The sequence below is a fragment of the Rosa rugosa genome, chromosome 2, assembly GCF_958449725.1.
Source record: "Rosa rugosa chromosome 2, drRosRugo1.1, whole genome shotgun sequence".
Classification (NCBI taxonomy): Eukaryota; Viridiplantae; Streptophyta; class Magnoliopsida; order Rosales; family Rosaceae; genus Rosa; species Rosa rugosa.
Window position 1 is genome coordinate 56,370,385 of NC_084821.1, and position 18,532 is coordinate 56,388,916.

An 18,532-nucleotide genomic window follows, 5' to 3' on the forward strand; every position below is an offset into this window, starting at 1 on the left:
AGTCGAAATTACTAAACTTTACAGTGTCGAATACTGTAATTCAATTCAGAGAAGATGAATAAGTTATTTATCTCAGACCTAGGACCTAAGAAGCACCGAAACGGGTACGAGTTTCCGGATACGATCGTATCGTAAACGTGGAAACGGCAAATCTTAAATGTAATAGGAAACGGATACGTAAAGAAAACGCCAATTATTTATATATAAATATAAATATATATATATATATATATATATAATCAAAAGAAAAAAAATATGAGACATAAAGAATATATAGACCATGTGCCCCCACGTTCTTACCTTTATCCCACCTTCCCACGTGCCCTAGACAATCTTGACAGATAGACCATGCCCCTAGACCATTCATCCCTTTTCTTTAATTACCATTCATCCCTTTTCTTTAATTACCATTCATTCCACGTGCCCCGATCCTCAAACATTTTTGAATTTTTTTCCTTCTCTCCAGTCTCCACCGACTCAGATCTTTTATCTGAGTTTCATTCTTATCTGACAATCTGACCTCTCCCCATAACAACGCCATCGACCTCCTCAAAGCCTTCAAGGTGTTCGGCTAACATGCTCCACGGACCTCACCAAGCCTTTGCTTCAAGTTGAGGGGAAAAACTAAGAAAGCCCCTCCTCCTCTGGACCTCCGACCCGGCCACCAGCGATGCCACCATCGTTCGTCAAGCTTTCACCGCTGCTGATCTTCACAGCGTCACCGAAGTCTGCTCCCGAACCCCTTCCCAGATCGCTGATTCAAACGACTCGACTCTACAAACCGTTTCTGATTTATTTACATTCTTACGTTTCCGGATTGGATACAGACGTATCCAAACCGTTTCCAAATCAGGATACGCGTTTCCGAGCGTTTCCAAGCGTTTCCGACCCGTTTCCCGTTTCGATACGGGAAACGAGGCCATTTTGGCGTTTCTGTGCATCATAGCCTAGGACAAATTAAGGGAAGAAAACTACCAAAAGTTGCGTTCTAAATTCTTAAAATACTTGAAATTTCAAATGAAAATGTAGAGTTTAATGGTGGGGATCTAAACCTTATGCCGCTTAGCTCTGGTTAATTTCATCATTAATTAGCTTCGATTTTGAACCTTTTGATGTCATGGCTGCAGGTCAATACTGGTCGGAGATGTCTCGTCAACAACACCCGGACAGCTGTTATGCCATCTCTATCTCTCTCTTTCTCTACATATATCTTGAGCTTCTTCTTTCTTCTCTCCGACGATTCTGAAACTCTTTTGCGGGGTTGCGAAGGCATTTGCTCTTTGCAATTTTTGGAAGTGACAACTTATCCCCATATATGCCGCTGCGTGCGTGTGGCAGAAAGAATGGTGTAATGGTAATAAATCATCCTCCTCTCAGCTGCCGCTAAAGGAGGAAAAAGACTTTTTTTTTCCCCGGAAAATGTCAATTTACCTATATTTGAGCTTCTCCCCATTTACCCAAACATTTTATAAGATTGTACCCAACAAATTACATATTATTTGCCATAATACCCAATTAAGTTATTTTTTTCTTAGTTTTTGTTTATTTTTGAGACAATTTTGCTCTCTCTCTCTCTCTCTCTCTCTCTCTCTCTCTCTCTCTCTCTCTCTCTCTCTCTCTCTCTCTCTCTCTCTCTCTCTCTCTCTCTCACTTAGAGATAGAGACTTTGTCGAAATCTGACAACCAGCTCCCGAAATTCGACGACTGGTGACCGCAGTCCTGTGTCCGGTTTTATTTCCCCCCAATAATACCCAATAAACTTGTTATTGCCCCAATAAAAATTTGTTGGGTTTTATTAGGAGGTAATAAAAGTCTCTGACAACCTGTTTGAGAACTTCCGGCAACCTCAAGACCGGTGACTGGAATCCCGCGTCTTGTTTTGTTGCCCCCAATAAACTTTTTGCCCCCCCCTCCAATAATACCCAATAAATATTTTATTGCCCTCAAATAAAACTTTATTGGGGTGATAATAAAAGTCTCCGGTGATCTATTTGGAAACCTCCGGCCGGTGACAGGAGTCCAGCAAAATCTCTAATGATTTTTAATTATTTGAAGGGCAAAGTTATTTTTTTACATTCAAATTGGGTAAGTGGGTACATAAATCTTTTAGTGCAGTAAGTGAATATTTGTTATTAGGCCCAAATTGGGTAGATGGTCAAGAGCCCTTTTTTTTTTTTTTACATGGATTCACACACCCCCCGGGTGGTGATGGAGTACCTAAATGTGCCCTCCCTGCACACATAACTTGCCATTCCGTGTTACAATGAAGTTTAGAATTTCGTTTTCTATGAAAATATTTCAATCTTGATCAATAGAAATACTTCATTAAGAATGAAACGATTACAATGGGTTATGGGACATTGAATATCCCACATTAGACTTCACACTGAAAGTCCATATTGACACACTGATAGAGTCAAGCAGGCCTCAACTCTAAGTAAAAAAAAAGGTTGACTAGTTAAAGGCTTCTTTGCAACTTTTTTGCCTTCTCGCTTCACAAAGTGACCACTAGAAATATGAAAAAACTAAACTAAAGACTTAACTTCGTCAATAATATGACCCTCAAAACTCAAGTCATCAGAGTTATCATCCAACGCATTTTCCACGGAGAGAGCATCACTTCAACTTCTAGACTTGTAAATCCCACATGCAAGGCAAAACGCAGTCCATGCAGAAGAGCAAGAGCTTCCACTGATATTGGGGGGAGATTTCCAATATGTGGTACTGCCATAGCCCCTTTTAGTAAACCCATATTATCTCTAAACACCACACCCATGCCATAGACAGTATTTTTAGAATCATAAGCTCCATCAAAGTTCATTTTTAGATAGCCCACAAGAGGGGGCCTCCAATTGACCTGCCTTTGTACTGAAGCAGTGCCTTGATCTTGCCGTGGTCCACCCTTATTCTCCCATTCAAACTGCCAATCACTAGCCATACAAATCACTTCAATTGACTCCAGAACATGTTCCCCATGTCTGTGCATATTCTTATTACAACAGCCACCAAGAGATAAAACCAAAAATTTCCAGTTCAGTTCCATATTATCAAACTGGATATAGAGTAATTATAAATTTCATTTGACATGAGTTTGTTTTCGAAAGCCTTATCCCTTGTAAACATGAAGTGATAAAACAAAGTTTTAGCCCATACTCCACAAGAATGAAGCGGAATTCAACTCAACATTTCAAGTTCTCAACCTCCCGCCTTCATCGGCTAACAAAAATTAAAGTTTCCCGCCTTCATTGGATGTGCTCGTGCTTTTGGAAAATTTGCTTTCAAGTGTTTCTAGCTATTGTGTTTAACTTCTTTCATTGGCATTTCAACAATGATAAAATATTTTTGGTACTTTGTGTATTTTATTTGTGTGACAGTCTAAGGCTCTAAGCACATATACATCGAGGATTACCATTTTTCATGTTATATAACACACTTTGTCGACACTACCATTAGTACCATATGCTCTGACGTGGTATCTAATACATCAAATTACTTGAAGGGTGTTTCATTTTATAATTGTAGCTAGTACCTCTATAATATTATAGAGAAGAAAGAAGAAAATTGAAAAGGAAAAAGATCATCTTGTCACACACACACACACACACAATAAGGCTTCTCTGTTCAGCCAGATAAGTATATTAAGCTATGTTTCTTCTAGTTGTAGAGAATACTTGGGCAGCCTATCCCATTGAGTACATTCCCAACGCAAACATACAATTAACATTCCCAACCTGGCAGAGACTGTACAGTGGTTTAATCCTAGATAATTAGACAGTTTAGTTAACTCATTAACTGAGCTAGTTATTGATGGACTTTAGGTTGTTGGAATTGAAGACTATTTGACAACATTCTCAGCTTGCTTTGATGCAAAATGCTACATCCGACCAAGTAGGACTGGTTGAGAAGAAGCAGCTTGCTTTGATGCAGCATTTTTGATGTTGCATCCTGGCACAGCCACTGAATGGAAAACTAGGATCATGCATGCCTTTCCAAATAAACTTGCAATTGTGTAGAAACATACCACTAAAGTTTTTTTGGGATTGTAATTTTCTACTACTACTTAGCTTGTGTTTGATTATTTTCATTTAAAGTTGCTTCATATTATGCAAGCATACACAGCTTCTTTTTTGCAATGTTAAAAGATAAAAGCTTATAGATCACAAACGAATTACACTGACAATTGAGGCCTTCTGTTCCATTTATTGAATTTGACAACAATAATAGAATATATCTGTTAAATTTGGGCAAGACTTGCTTGTCTTAGCAAAGCACATGTAAAAATTAGAAACATATAGTTTCACCAGTGAGAACATTGTAAAACATAGCAAAGAAATTATCAAACAACTGACTCTTGAAAACAAATCCTGTTTGCCTCAAAAAATTCTCGGGCCTTGTAGAGGACCAAGTGGAACACAAATTACAGTTGCTCCTTCATCTACAAAGTCAGCCATTTTATGTGGTAGGCTATGTGGACCTCCTTTGCCAAGCCAAGCATGTGTGCGAAGGATTTGATAATGGTATCCTCTGGGTCCAAACTTGTATAGCAATGCAATCCAACCATTATAAGGATCTTTTGATGTTTCTACCACTCTGCAAAACAACTGAATATATATTTTCTACTCTTGTTCTATACAAATAAGGTTTTAAAAGAATAAACATGAACCAGAATAAGAACAACTTGCTGAAATATATGGTTTGGAGGAGGAGGAAGAAGAAGAAGAAGAAGAAGAAGAAGAAGAAGAAGAAGAAGAAGAAGGAGTAGCAGAGAGAAAGATGAAGATGATGTTTGCTATTGTGTGATTGTCGTAATGATTTACACTGCTAATTACTTACACTATATATAGGAGAGACTATAGCCAATTACCACTAATTGTAACTAATTACTAACAGAACAGCTAATTGTTAGCAATTGTCCTAACAAACATTTCCTGCTAGACAATCTCAGCTCTACATGTGGATTCATCTGAAATGAGCTTGGCTTGACCACTGACCTTAACTTCATCGTTGACCTTGACCTGTTGATTCCTACAGCCCCCCTCAAGCTTATGGTGGGAACCAACCATAAGATTGCAACAGAGATATTTGAATTGAGGCGAGTCAAGTCCTTTTGTGAGGCTGTCTGCAAGTTGTTGAAGTGAAGGAACAAACTGCAAGGAAAGTTCTCCTTGAGCAACTTTCTCACGAGTGAAGTGGATATCAACTTCGACATGCTTAACTTTGAAGTTGTGAATGGGATTAGAGGCAAGAGCTAGAGCAGAAACATTGTCACAATGAAGTGTAGGAGCATAAGGCAGTGGAACATGCAAGTCATTCAACAAGTGTCGAAGCCAAAGTACCTCAGAAGCAGTGTCAGCCATTGCTCTATATTATGCTTCAGTGGAAGAATAAGAGACTGAGGTTTGTTTGCGTGAACACCAAGGTACAAGGCAGTTGCCAAGGAAAATGACAAACCCTGTAGTGCTCCTTCTATCATTAGGGTCCCCAACCCAATCAGAGTCAGTGTAAGCTCTCAACTCAAGATGAGCTGCCCGGAATGTAATACCATAGTCAAAGTGCCTTTAACATAATAGAGGATGCGTTTCACAACAAGAAAATGAACATCAGTAGGAGCTTGCATGAATTGACAAATTGAGTTGACACTGTAGGCAATGTCAGGCCTTGTAAATGTGAGGTATTGTAAGCAACCAACAATACTTACGTCTTGACATCTGTAAATGGAGCACCATCATCATGAAGTAATTTAGAATAGGGAAGGCAAGGAGTGATACTAGCATTGCAGTCAGTCATGCCAGCTTTTTGAAGGATATCAGTGGCATATTTGGTTTGTGACAAGAAGAGACCATTATCAAGAAGATATGTGATCTGCAGACCAAGAAAATAGTGTAACAATCCCAAATTTTTCATTTCAAATTCTTGTTGAAGTGCATCCTTGACTTGTTGAATAGCAGTGGCATTATTTCCAGTGATGATAATATCATCAACATATAGGAGTAAATAGACTAGAGAAGAACCAGAGCTCTTGACAAACAAGGATCAGCAATAGAAGGCTGGAATCCTAGTTGAGGCAGGAAAGAAGTGAACCTCTCATTCCAGGCCCTTGAGGCTTGTTTAAGCCATATAAAGACTTCTACAGTTTACAGACAAAATTTGGATATCTTGAGTCTTCAAAGCCAGGAGGTTGAGACATGTGCACCTCTTCTTTTAACACACCATGTAAAAAAACATTCTTTACATCGAGCTGATGAAGTTTCCAACCAAATTGAGTAGCTAATGCCAAGATTAACCAAACAGTTGTATGTCTCACCATTGGACTAAAGGTTTCTGCATAATCAATACCCTCTTCCTGACTAAATCCCCTTGCAACTAGTCTGGCTTTTTGCCTTGCAATAGAACCATCAGAGTTTCTCTTAACCTTAAAGATCCATTTGCAGCTCACTATGTTCTTGTCAGGATTAGGAGGCACCAAAGTCCAAGTACCTTGTTTGGTTAGAGCATCGAATTCCTCCTTCATTGCTTGTTTCCATACTGGAATCAACATGGCTTTCTTGTAGGACTGAGGCTTAGTGTTGTAAGGAGTAGAAGTGATGGAAGCAGTAAAAGCCTTCTTTTTGGCAAATGCCATTTTTGCTTCTGGTGATCATATTGTGAGTGTTAAGAACTAGAGTGGCTATAGACTGAGGTTGGAACTTGGAGACAATATCAGTAGTTGCTGAAGATGGAGGATCTAAGATGATTTCAATGTTAGAGATTGGAATATAAACTTCTCCAGGCTGTAAGATAAAATCATTGGAAGAACTTGGAGCATCAGATACAACAGTAGATGACGACGTAGAAGTAGTTGCAGCAGATTGAGGCAAATGAGGTACTGCAGAAATAGGACTTGTGGATGTAGTGTTTGCAGGAACAAGACTTGTGGCGGCATTTCCCATTGTAGGTGGCAGGACAGGTGAGGCATGATGTTGTGGTGAACTGGGTTGAGGAGTGGATGTTTGAGGTTTGCAAGAAAGTCTAAGTAGAAAAGGAACTGGAGGTGTGGAGGAAGGAGGAATAAGTGATGGACTAGACTGTTTGGATTGATATGGAAATGAATGCTCATCAAATACAACATGCCTGGATATTATGAACTTGGAATTTGACATATTAAAACAAATGAATCCCTTGTATCCTGGTGCATAACCTAAGAAAATGCACTTTACTATTTTCACTTGAAATTTATTTGAGTTGTAGGTTTCATCAGTGGAAAGCAGGCACAGCCAAAAACTCTCAGGGATTCAAGTGATGGTGGTTTTGAATGAAGTAATTGCAATGGTGATGACATAGATAGAGTTGGGGAAGGCATTCTGTTAATGAGAAAAACTGCTATGGCACAAGCATGAGAAAAATTGCTATGGCACAAGCATGATACCAGAATTCTAGAGGTAAAGATGATTGATGAAGAAGAGTGACTGTAGTTTCAACAATATGTCGATTTTTCCTTTCTGCAAGACCATTTTGTTGAGGTGTATATGGACATGATTTTTGATGGATAATGCCATTGTTAGTAAGAAAAGTTTGAAGTCTATGGCTTATGTATTCACCACCACCATCAGTTTATAGAATTTTGATAGAGGCAGAAGATTGATTGGATACAAAGGACTGAAAGGCAATGAACAATGAACAAACTTCTGATTTATTATGTAATGGAAAGATCCAACAAAATCTTGTACAATCATCTATAAATGTGAGATAGTATCTGAACCCTTGTATGGAAACATGAGGAGATGACCCCCATACATAAGAATGAACAGTATGAAATGGGATAGATGGCCTAGTACTAGATTTGGGAAAAGGTAACTTTGTGAATTTTCTAGCCAAGCATGACTCACATATACTATCAGAAAAATCAGAAGATGGACTAAAATTGGACTGAGCTAACATAGAGGAGGTAATGACATTGGATGGATGACCTAGTCTCTTATGCCATAATGACTGAGAAATCTTTGATCCAAGGAAAGCAACGTTTGGAGTGGAAGTTGGATTGAACAGGTTTGTGGAAGTGGAGACTAGGATAGGATAAAGTCCATTTTCACTAAGCCCCCTGAACAACACCCTGCCTGTCGCATTGTCCTGTATAAAGAAACAAAATTCATCAAATATCATTCTGTAATTGTTATCTTTTCAAAACTGATAAACAGCTAGAAGATGTGCTGCAAGCTTTGGAACATGTAAAATTTTCTTTAATGCAAGAACAACCTGCTTGCTAAGAAAGATAGAACCATTTCCAATATGCTTGATTGTCAAACCTGTACCATTCCCTATCTGAACATGATCACCAACTGAGTAGGTTGTGATGTTATTGAGAGCATGAATATCTGAGGTCATGTGTGAAGAGGCTCCATAATCAGTTATTCAGACTTTATGAGTTGGAATGGTAGGAGTGTGTTGCAGTGAAGCAGTCATGGCTGTGTGCTGTCCTTGAAGTCTTGCAAACTGTTGTCTTTGATTGCAATCAGCAGCAGAGTGGCCATTATTGCCACAGAGTTGGCACTCAATGATTGAAGAAGAGACCATATTGCCTTGAACCTTGCTAAGATGCCAGCATGTTTGAGCTGAGTGCCCTCGCTTGTCACAGATTTGGCAGACTATTCTTGCTCTACAGCCACCATTGTAACTATTGTAACCATTGGAACTGAAACCTTGAGGTTTGTTGCCAATGAATCTGTTTCCATTGTTGCTTCTGTAAGCATTGTTCCATCCACCAACAATGTTTCTACCATTATGAGCTCTGACACCTCCATAGTTGCCATTATTTCTAAATCCTCCTGTACCCCCTCCATTGTTCCTGAACCCTCCATTGTTTCTTGATCCATTGTGAAAAGCAGCAAGACCATTATAGCTATTGTATGTGGGTGTAGGTAAAATACCCTTAGTCTCATGAGAATCAGATGAGCAAGAACCATTTTTGGCCACCATGGCAGTCATAGATGACAAGTTAAGGGATTTGGATTCATTTTCCAATTCAGATTTGGCAGCAAGAAGCAAAGATCTAAGTTCAGTCATCGAAATTGGAGCATGCTTGACCTTAATCATCATTCTCACAGTACTAAACTCAGATGGTAATCTGTTAAGTATGAGTATCATGATATCTTCATCTGCAATCTTAACACCTATAGTCGAAAGTTGATCCCTAGCATTCTTGACTCTAAGTATATACTTATCAATACCAGCTGAACCTTTCTCAATTGATTATAAATTGGATTTCAATTGAAGCACATTAGATCTAGAAACTGTGGCGTACCGATCTCTGAGAGTGGTCCATACCTCCAAGGCCGAGTTACAACCAACAACATGAGAGAGTGCCTCAGGCGAGAGCGTAGCAGTAAGGAGAGAGATGAGGTTGCAGTCTTGTTCCAGCCATTCTTCAAGATCCTCAGAGGGATTTGGGGTGAGATGACCATCATCTGAGAGGGAAAACTAAGAGGGACACGGGTGAGAGCCATCCACAAACTTGAGAAGGCCACGGCCACGAAGCAAAGAGTGCATTTGAAAGTACCATGTGGGATAGTTGCTGTCGTTGAGCTTCACAGAGATTAGACTAGAAAGATTGGCAAGAAGAGAGACTGTAGTACGTAGTTGCCACCATTGTTGTAGAGTGAAGAAATGTCAAATCTTGAATCTTTTAGAAGAAACCAGAGAGATCGAAGAACAAAGGACTGAGAGATCGAAGTAGAAACCGAAGAATCAGAGAGATCGGAGAAAAAAGCAAGAGATCGGAGACTAGTACTGAGAATCCTTGGCTCTTGATACCATGCTGAAATATATGGTTTGGAGGAAGAAGAAGAAGAAGAAGAAGAAGAAGAAGAAGAAGTAGCAGAGAGAAAGATGAAGATGATGTTTGTTATTGTGTGATTGACGTAATCATTTACGCTATATATAGGAGAGACTATAGCTAATTACCACTAATTGTAACTAATTACTAACAGAACAGCTAATTGTCAGCAATTGTGCTAACAAACATTTCTTGCTAGACAATCTCAGCTCTACATGTGGATTCATATGAAATGAGCTTGGCTTGACCATTGACCTTAACTTCATTGTTGACCTTGACCTGTTGATTCCTACACAACTCACACATGTTTTTGGTCATCATTTGTACAAGATGATTTATGGAACTCTACTGCTAAGTATAATGTTGATTTCAAATCTTGGAAATTTAATGTAATGCACAAGTAAATAACAGACCTTCAGTTTAACAAGATACTAATACTATTACAAAACAAGCCATCTAATAAAGTAAATAAATGACATGAACTATGATATTTTTTTACTGAGTTAGAAAACAACCCAAAGACCTCAATTTTCCTAAGATTATAAACATCCATAAGGGTTTCACTAATCTAGGGATAGCAAAAATCCCCATATGGTGGGGTATTCATCGGGTATTCGACCCTAACGGGGAGAAATTCGGGGGAAATCGGGTAACGGGGATGGGGATCCCCAGTATTCGAATTCTGAAATCGGGTACGGGGCGGGGATGGTATTTTGATCCCCATCCCCATACCCACCCAATAAGAATTATCTGATATATATATATATATATATATATATATATATATATATATATATATATATATATATATATATTATTTATTATATATTTTTTTGATATTATTTATAAATAAATATTTATGTAAATTTCATATTTTTATCAATATTTAAATTCTGTTAATAAATATGTTCAAAAAAATAGAGATTTTTTAATAAAAAATCTTTATCAACATGTCAATTTTCCTTGATTGAAATAAAAAATTTATTTTATTTTAATGTTTGATTTTAACTTCATATTCTACAATCCATAATTATTTGTATGAATTTTTATATAATAAATTAGTAATATTATTAACGGGGATTGGGGCGGGTACAGGGACCTAATCCCCAATGGAGACGGGGACAGGGAATCCCCAGTATCATTACGGGGATTGGGGCGGGTAAGGGGATGGGGAATGAAGTCGGGTATGAGGATGATGATTTAATCCCCTTACCCTACCCTCTCCATTGCCATCCCTACACCAATCTTTTGAAATAAAGGACCAACAGATATAATACGTAAGCAGAAGAGGAGTACCTTGAGACTATCAGAGAAGAGCAAGCTCTGATGTATATGAACCCTATCAGAATTAGATGCTACTCGAGGAGTGGGGTAGTCATTGTTCCCATGAGGCCCTAGACTTTAAAAAGTGAACTAAGACATCCTTATGCTGCAGACAATCAAGACAGCAATATCAAACCCAAATTCCAAAGCGAAGTACAGGACTGGGATAACCAGGATTCTAAATAAGAATCACCACCTCCAGTACTAATTATAACCCTAAAAAAGACATAACTTCAAATCTGATTCTATGTTAAAATGTCGAGTTTAGCATCTATGACATAAACACATCAATATCAGCTGTGTAGAACCTTATATATTGGAGATAGCGGTTTATCTTGCTCAGTGTTATGATTCCAAAGGTCCTGATGTGTCTATTCTTATCACTACTACAATTATTGGCAATGGCCACATACACATTCGTGACATATTTGGGCCAAAGGACACACATGTGCGTGTCAATGGGTAATTGCCACGCTGCAGCCACTTTTTTTTAGGTCAGTGCCCTGTAGAGGGGTTGCTTTCCCCTTAATTGTCTCAGTTTTGTTGTGCGTGGCTTCTTTGCAATTTTGACATGGTGGGACCAACCGGTAGGAATCAGAGTTTCAATTGCTTTTTTTTTTTTTTTTTTTTTTTTTTTTTTTTTTTTTTTTTTTTCGGTCTACAATTGCTTCTATTCATGGTCCAGTATCGAGTCCTATTGCTTCTTTGCAGTTCCGAAATTGAAATTGATCAGATTCTTGATATTATTCATTTTATTTCAACTTTCTGGGGATCGATTGCTGAAATCAAGTTGGTGAGTACATGGGGAAGCAAATAAAGCAGCTTCACTCTGCAATTGACTTGGCCGAAATCTGAAAACAGAGGCAATCCATGTTAGTGTTGAAGAAACAAACAAGGAACAGAACTCACCGATACCAGGATCTCAATGATGATCTTCTTAGGTTCAATCACTGCCATGGTTTCAGCCTCCTACTCAGTGCTGAAATTGGGGATCTTGGATTAGAGATGATAGGCATAGACCCATACAAAATTCAATCAATAAGCCATAACCAGAAAACCATAGACAACAAAAATCATCCAATTTTTCTCCCGCATATATATCGAATAGAGCCATCAAAGAAAATAAAATAACAAACACTAAAATGGTACCTGATTGTGTTCTCGCTGGAGCTTCTCCATGGTCTCGGGTTGAAGCACGAGGAACGAGTTTTAATGGTCGATGGCTTCTTTCATCCGAGGTGATTCGCAACCTCGCTCTCTACAAACACAGTATGAAATCTCTTCAATCCCTTGCTGCAAAGAAAAACCACAATTGCATAAGAAATCACAATCCCCAATTCAAAAATAGAGGGTAGGTTAAATTGATAGACCAGAGTTGAATCTGATAGGGGGATCCGGGATTTATTCCTTACAATTCAGACTATCCAGGTTAATTGATCATGGTGAATATGGAGTACGACGGCAACTCCGACCCTGAGAGCGGAGATGAGGACGGATCTGACGGAGGTGAGGAAGACGACGAAGACGCTGAGGCCGACGAGGCCCTTTAGGGTTTGGGTGTCGGAGAAAGTCCGGCCGAAGATAACGAGGGGCTGATCGGTGGGGCGGAAGAGGTAGAGGAAGAGCCAGGCGGCGAGGAGGCCGAGGGAGAAGGGGTGGGTGAAGAGGGAGACGGCGACAATGAGGGCGACGACGGCGAGGTAGTTGACGCGGAAGTAGGAGTAGTTCTTGCGGACGCGGAGGGTGGCGTCGGAGAACGACTCGGGCTTGGAGAAGGCGGAGCGGTCGGCAAGCTCTGCCCAGGGGCGGCGCTGGGAGAGGCCGTTGCGGACAGTGTCGGTGATGTGGTTGATGAAGGCGCGGAAGACCATGGTGGCGATCCGAGGCTGGGAGGCCTGGGAATCGATGGATCCGGCGGCGGCGACAGAGGTGGTGGAGATCGGGAGGACGGGTGGGACGGTGGTTGACATTGTCGGTGGATCGGGATCTGAAATTGTATCAAGTATTTTTGTGAAGATCTGGGGAGAGCTTTTTGGGTTTATAAGGGAATTTGTGATTGAAGAATCGGAGGAAGGTCGATGGAAATAGACGCAGTAAGACGAGAGAGAGAGAGAGAGAGAGAGATGGTTTATTTTTCCAGAAGAAGAGAAAGAGATAAGAGTCTGAGATGCTGAAAATATGGGTGTTGATCAATTAAAGGTGTGGACTGTGGTCATCCCTGTTCGTGACTTGATCGAGGAGAAAAAAGAAAGATAAAAATTCTATAAGATTAGGGCGTACAGAAAAGAAAACCCAAATAAATATTAAATAAATGGTTTAAATAAAAAAAAAATTTATTAAATAATTAGGCACCCATGTTTTGTACTTGTAGGTTGAGGATATAGACACCAACATTGAATATAGCGGTGGGTATGAGGTCTATATCCACAATTTTTTAATTATGTGGCAATACGTGTGTGGCCTTTGCCCACATGTGTTGTGGTGTATTCTGACACTGAACAGCTCTATACGAATATTCAAATGCAATGTTACCGAACATGGCACTGTTTGTCCTTAATATATGCCTAACTAGAATAATTTATTTCTGCTAGGTGGACCTTAGGATGACTAATCTGGAGTCAAGAGAAACTGAAGGCGGTGAACATGGCAATATTGTGAGAACTAAGGGGGAATTATCATTTAGTCTCTCTGATACACATAATTAACAACACGGTTAAGATAATTAGGTTTGCAATTCCAAAAGTAGAGTTTGGAAATCAATTTCTGAATGCAAGGCCGAAAAACAAAACTATGGGTAAACCCGCAAGCCTATACCAGATAAATGGTAGTGAAATACCATTGATTAGTAACACGAAAAAATAGATCAGGCTTACCTGAAAACAGCTAAGTTTACAGTCAATGTAGCCAATCCACCTGAACAAATTTTTCAGTAATACACATCCCGTCTTCTGGACTTCCATAAACTGGGTATTGACTTAAATTCCAATTCCATGTTTTCTTTCCTATCTTCCTTGCTCGACCCTATCACCTGCTAAAAAGTTCATTGTTAGACACTGCGCAAGTTGTCACCATCCTTATCTGGCTACCCCACTGGTCATTAATTGATAATTGATCCAACCTTGTAAACACTACACATGCATCCCCTCCCTGTGCTTATATTGCACATAATTTGATTAATGTCTTCAGACTAAACGACGAACCACAACATTAATTTTCACATTTTGTTAACATGTTTTGCATTTCCTCAGCAATCAATTTTCAAATGCAAAGCACCAAGAAAAACTATATATTACTTTTTAACTAGTGTCCTAGCATGGGGATTCCCCAATCTTCAAATCTTGGTCTCCTTATCATCAAATAAATGATTATTTTTCTACATTACTAGTTACTATCTCAAGTTTCCATAATTCATGTAGCATTTCTTATAGCAGGTTAATTTGTTTTTGGTTTTGGAAGTTCAATTGTTTTATTAAGAAAAAAAAAAAAAAGAACAACAGTGGATGGATCCCAAAAAAGGATCGACAGCAAGGTCGTACGAACCCAGCAACACATTGAAGAAAGAAAGAAGAAACAAATCCTCGACACAGTCAAAGAAACAAGACCAAACTAACAGGCCAATCTCTTTTATGAAGGCGTGGTCAGTGACTACAGTGCAGGAAATTTAAGAAAACAAATATTAAATGAGCGATGATAAAGAACCCAATGCCTGCATCAACATTGTCACCACAAGATTCACCCTGTTCTTGAATAGTTAAAGGTCTACCAGCTTGCATCCTCTGATAACATTTTCTAGTCTAGCATTGCCGGCACCAGTCTACAACCCTCAACCAATAAAAAAGAATAACTAATAATAAACCCAGTACTCAGCAATGCAAACGAAAATATAGGTTTACGTATACGTATAATTGTCAAATAACAAATGAAGATTGAAGTGATGGCATTTCTAACCAAATAAAAAGTAGCCCAAACTTTTGTTTGGCATGTGCTCGTATGTTAGTATCCTCTCTTCACCATGAATAAAAAATCCAAATAGTTGAACAAGGTTTGTATGTTGAAGTTCATAAACGAGAATCACTTCATTCTTGAACTCTAACGCCCCTTGTCCTGTACATTTGGAAAGCCTCGATCTTCACAGCTATCTCTTTCCCGGTCACCAGTTTTCCCTGTAGTGATCATTATTCAAAATGTCACTGGCCAGATGGACTATTATATTCCTCATCGGAAATATATGAAACGCTTAATCACCTTATAGACAGATCCAAAGCCCCCTTCTCCAAGGTTGTTTTCTTCAGAGAAGTTGCATGTGGCGGCCATGACAGACTAATAGCTAAACACACTTAAATCATGTGTAATACTACCAATGGCGGATCCAGAATACAAAAGTTGTCTAGGCTAATAATTAGAAGTACACTAATATGTATCACTCCATCTTACAATTTTCTAAGACAAACTACCACTGTAACTCGCCCACTCCTACTCCTCCTGCTTCTGCTATAGCTCTTTCTTCCTCGTCCTCTTCTATCTCAGAAATTGCTTCTCCCCCACTTTCTTCTTTTAGCAAGGTTTTTCTCCTCCTCCACTAGTCCACTACTACTACCACTACTATATAATATACTCTAGCAATTTCATAAGCTTTGACAAAAGCTAGAAGATTGGTACTGAGAAAATATATGCAGCAGGAATAGATATTCCGATCGGTCATGTCTAGTAGAAGGTCAAGACAATCATCGGGAAGTCCATCGATCAAAGATGACCATATCATCGAGTTCGTCTCCAACTGGTGCCGCACTGCCGTCAAGGAGACGAGGACTAGAGGGCTCGAGTTAGTCGAGTAGCTGCATATAATTTTTATTTTTGGGGGCTAATACGGATTGAAGGGAAATATACATATACTAGAGACAGAGCTGGCCCTGGGATTTTGGGGGCTCTAGGTGAAAAAAAAAATTGGGGCTCCCTTAGTCCCTACCTTCAAATATATTTATAAAAAAAATTGTGTAATTTTAAACAACATAAAATTAGAAAATAATATAACAATATAGCGATCTCAATATCATTTGAATAATATAGTAAAAGTATTGAAATTACAATAATCAGTACTCTTATTACTCAAAAATTACCCTTCGTGCATTCTTGGCCGCAAAAGTTTCAATTAAGCTTGAATAGTCAAGTTGTTCACATTCTCAGTCTCATTCTCATTCACATTCTCAGTTTCATAGTTTCATTCTCATGTACTTGTTCACTATGTGCATTAAAGTACTTACGTAGAGACCCAGCTTGAAGTTTGACTAATGCATCTTTTTTTTGCTTCTCTTTTCTTTTTTTAGCCCCAGAAGGATACTTCCTAATTGGAGCCATGATAACAACCTGCTGCAAAAGATAAACACATAGAATTTTTAATTGAAACATATTGCCATATAATACAATTACCAATGTATTAAACCGACGCTCTATTGATCTGTAGCACATATATACAATAATACAGCTTGATTCTAGGATACAAAACAAGACAGTTATTCTAGCCCTATTAATGTCTAATAATATAGAATCAATGTGATGATATAGAGTAAATGTGTTAAATGTTAACAGTTATACAAGATGCTAATTTTGCTCTTCTTTCCAACAGATGGGACAAGAAATAGCAGTCACAAAATGTTCCGGGCAAGGAACTTTGAGTTTAAGAATGAATTGATCCTCGTACATGAACTTCAACATACAAACCTTGTTCAGCTTTATGGATTTTGCATTCATGGTGAATAGAGGATCTTGATATATGAGTACACGCCAAACAAGAGTTTAGACTACTTTTTATTTGGTAAACTAGTAGACAATTTGGTAATTGTTTCGTTTGTTCTGCATGAAGAATCAAGGGAGGACCGCCATTTAGCTACTAACTATGTAGTTCAGTAATCAAAACCATCCATTCATTAGGTCACTCTTCAAGGATTTTACTTACAAGAATCAGCCATAGGTCATCCCATTTGTGCAGATAACCAGAGTCAAATTGTCTGATGAAAGTGGAATGCAAATAACAGTAATTTAAATGGCTGAATAACTCCTGACTTGGCTGATATTTGACCATGATTATCCTTGAATGAGGACCTAAAAAGTAGATGGCCCTTAGCATTGAACTGCAATTGTATGAGAAAGTGCAAACATGAATGCATTCTGAATCTTCTTGTATATATCTGTATTACCGTACTGTTAAATTTCTTTACATATTGGCCAGATTCAACCAGAGGTGTTCTTCTAGATTGGAATAAGCGTTTCAGTATAATTGAAGAATCGCTCAAGGTTTGCTTTATTTGCACAAATACTCAAGAAAGAGAGTAGTTCACAGAGATCTAAAAGCCAGTAACATTCTACTTGATCGAAATATGAACCCAATTAAAAATTTCTGATTTTAGTATGGCAAGGATTTTTGCGCATAACGAACTAGAAGCAAATAGTAGTAGGATTGTTGGGACTCGGTAAGTAAACAATACTTGTCTTTTGCTCTTGGTTGCTAAGCATGTACTTTTGTATATCATGGCTAAACGCTAACAGAATCCCTTCTTGCATGTTTTCCATTTTTTGTAGTGGTTACATGCCTCCTGAGTATGCCACGGAAGGAATTTTTTCCACAAAATCTGATGTCTATAGTTTTGGAGTATTAATGCTTGAAATCATAAGCGGTAGGAAAAACAACAGTTTCCACAATGACGGTCATGCGCTCAATTTAGTAGGATATGTATGTTAAACAAATCTCAGCAGTTATGATTGTATCAATGAGATTCAATCATTCAGATATCCTAACTGAACTGATATGAACTAATCTTGTTAATTTCCGGCATGGAAGTTATGGAAAGAAGGCGCAGGGCTAAAGTTAATGGAAACAACACTAGGCATATCATTCAATTTGGATCAACTGTTAAGATGCACCCATGTTGGTCTACTATGTGTTGAGGATAATGCAGCCAATCGACCCACCATGTCAGATGCAATATCTCTGTTGATAACTGAAAGCTTGCCATTACCTGCACCTACAAAGCCTGCATTTTCGGCAGAAAGGAATGCGCCTATTGCTGGTATAGTCGGGACGGAACCAGAAATTTTATCAGTAAATGGTTTGGCCATTTCTAATTTAGTTGCACGTTAAATGTACTTAAATAATGCACATAGAACGTTCTAGCTCGATCAACTAGTATTGAGATGGGTGAGAAAGTGGTAGTTTTCGGTTTGATTCTCGTTGCTTGTGAGAAAGAAAGAAAAATTAATATGCTTGTTGTGCCTCAATGTTTTGTACTTCCGACTTTCCATGTGTTTTAGTATTTGGTTAGAATGGTATTAACATCAGCGAGTTTCCCCAATGGCCGTTGCTCGGTTGGTAATGAAATCTTGGCCTTGGACCTTGCGTCAGTTGTG

At 38.7% G+C, this 18,532-nt stretch overlaps 1 protein-coding gene, 1 long non-coding RNA gene and 1 pseudogene across 2 annotated transcripts; 2 read left to right on the top strand and 1 right to left on the bottom strand.

Annotated features, from left to right (window-relative positions):
* The first annotated feature begins 295 nt into the window (after positions 1 to 295).
* Positions 296 to 1,534, top strand: LOC133728641 (uncharacterized). The gene is made up of 2 exons (XR_009855940.1): positions 296 to 1,038; positions 1,128 to 1,534. It is a non-coding gene; the product is annotated as an uncharacterized LOC133728641 (long non-coding RNA).
* A 9,977-nt stretch (positions 1,535 to 11,511) lies between these two features.
* LOC133733437 (PRA1 family protein B4-like) lies at positions 11,512 to 13,293 on the bottom strand. Its single transcript, XM_062161053.1, has 4 exons — positions 12,544 to 13,293; positions 12,281 to 12,424; positions 12,041 to 12,110; positions 11,512 to 11,982 (listed from the first exon to the last, which is right to left on the bottom strand). The coding sequence occupies exon 1, from the start codon at positions 13,099 to 13,101 to the stop codon at positions 12,547 to 12,549; it is 555 nt and encodes a 184-aa protein (XP_062017037.1). The 5' UTR covers positions 13,102 to 13,293; the 3' UTR covers positions 11,512 to 11,982; positions 12,041 to 12,110; positions 12,281 to 12,424; positions 12,544 to 12,546.
* Positions 13,294 to 16,726: 3,433 nt separating this feature from the next.
* On the top strand, positions 16,727 to 18,266 carry LOC133731090 (cysteine-rich receptor-like protein kinase 44; annotated as a pseudogene).
* Positions 18,267 to 18,532: the final 266 nt, after the last annotated feature.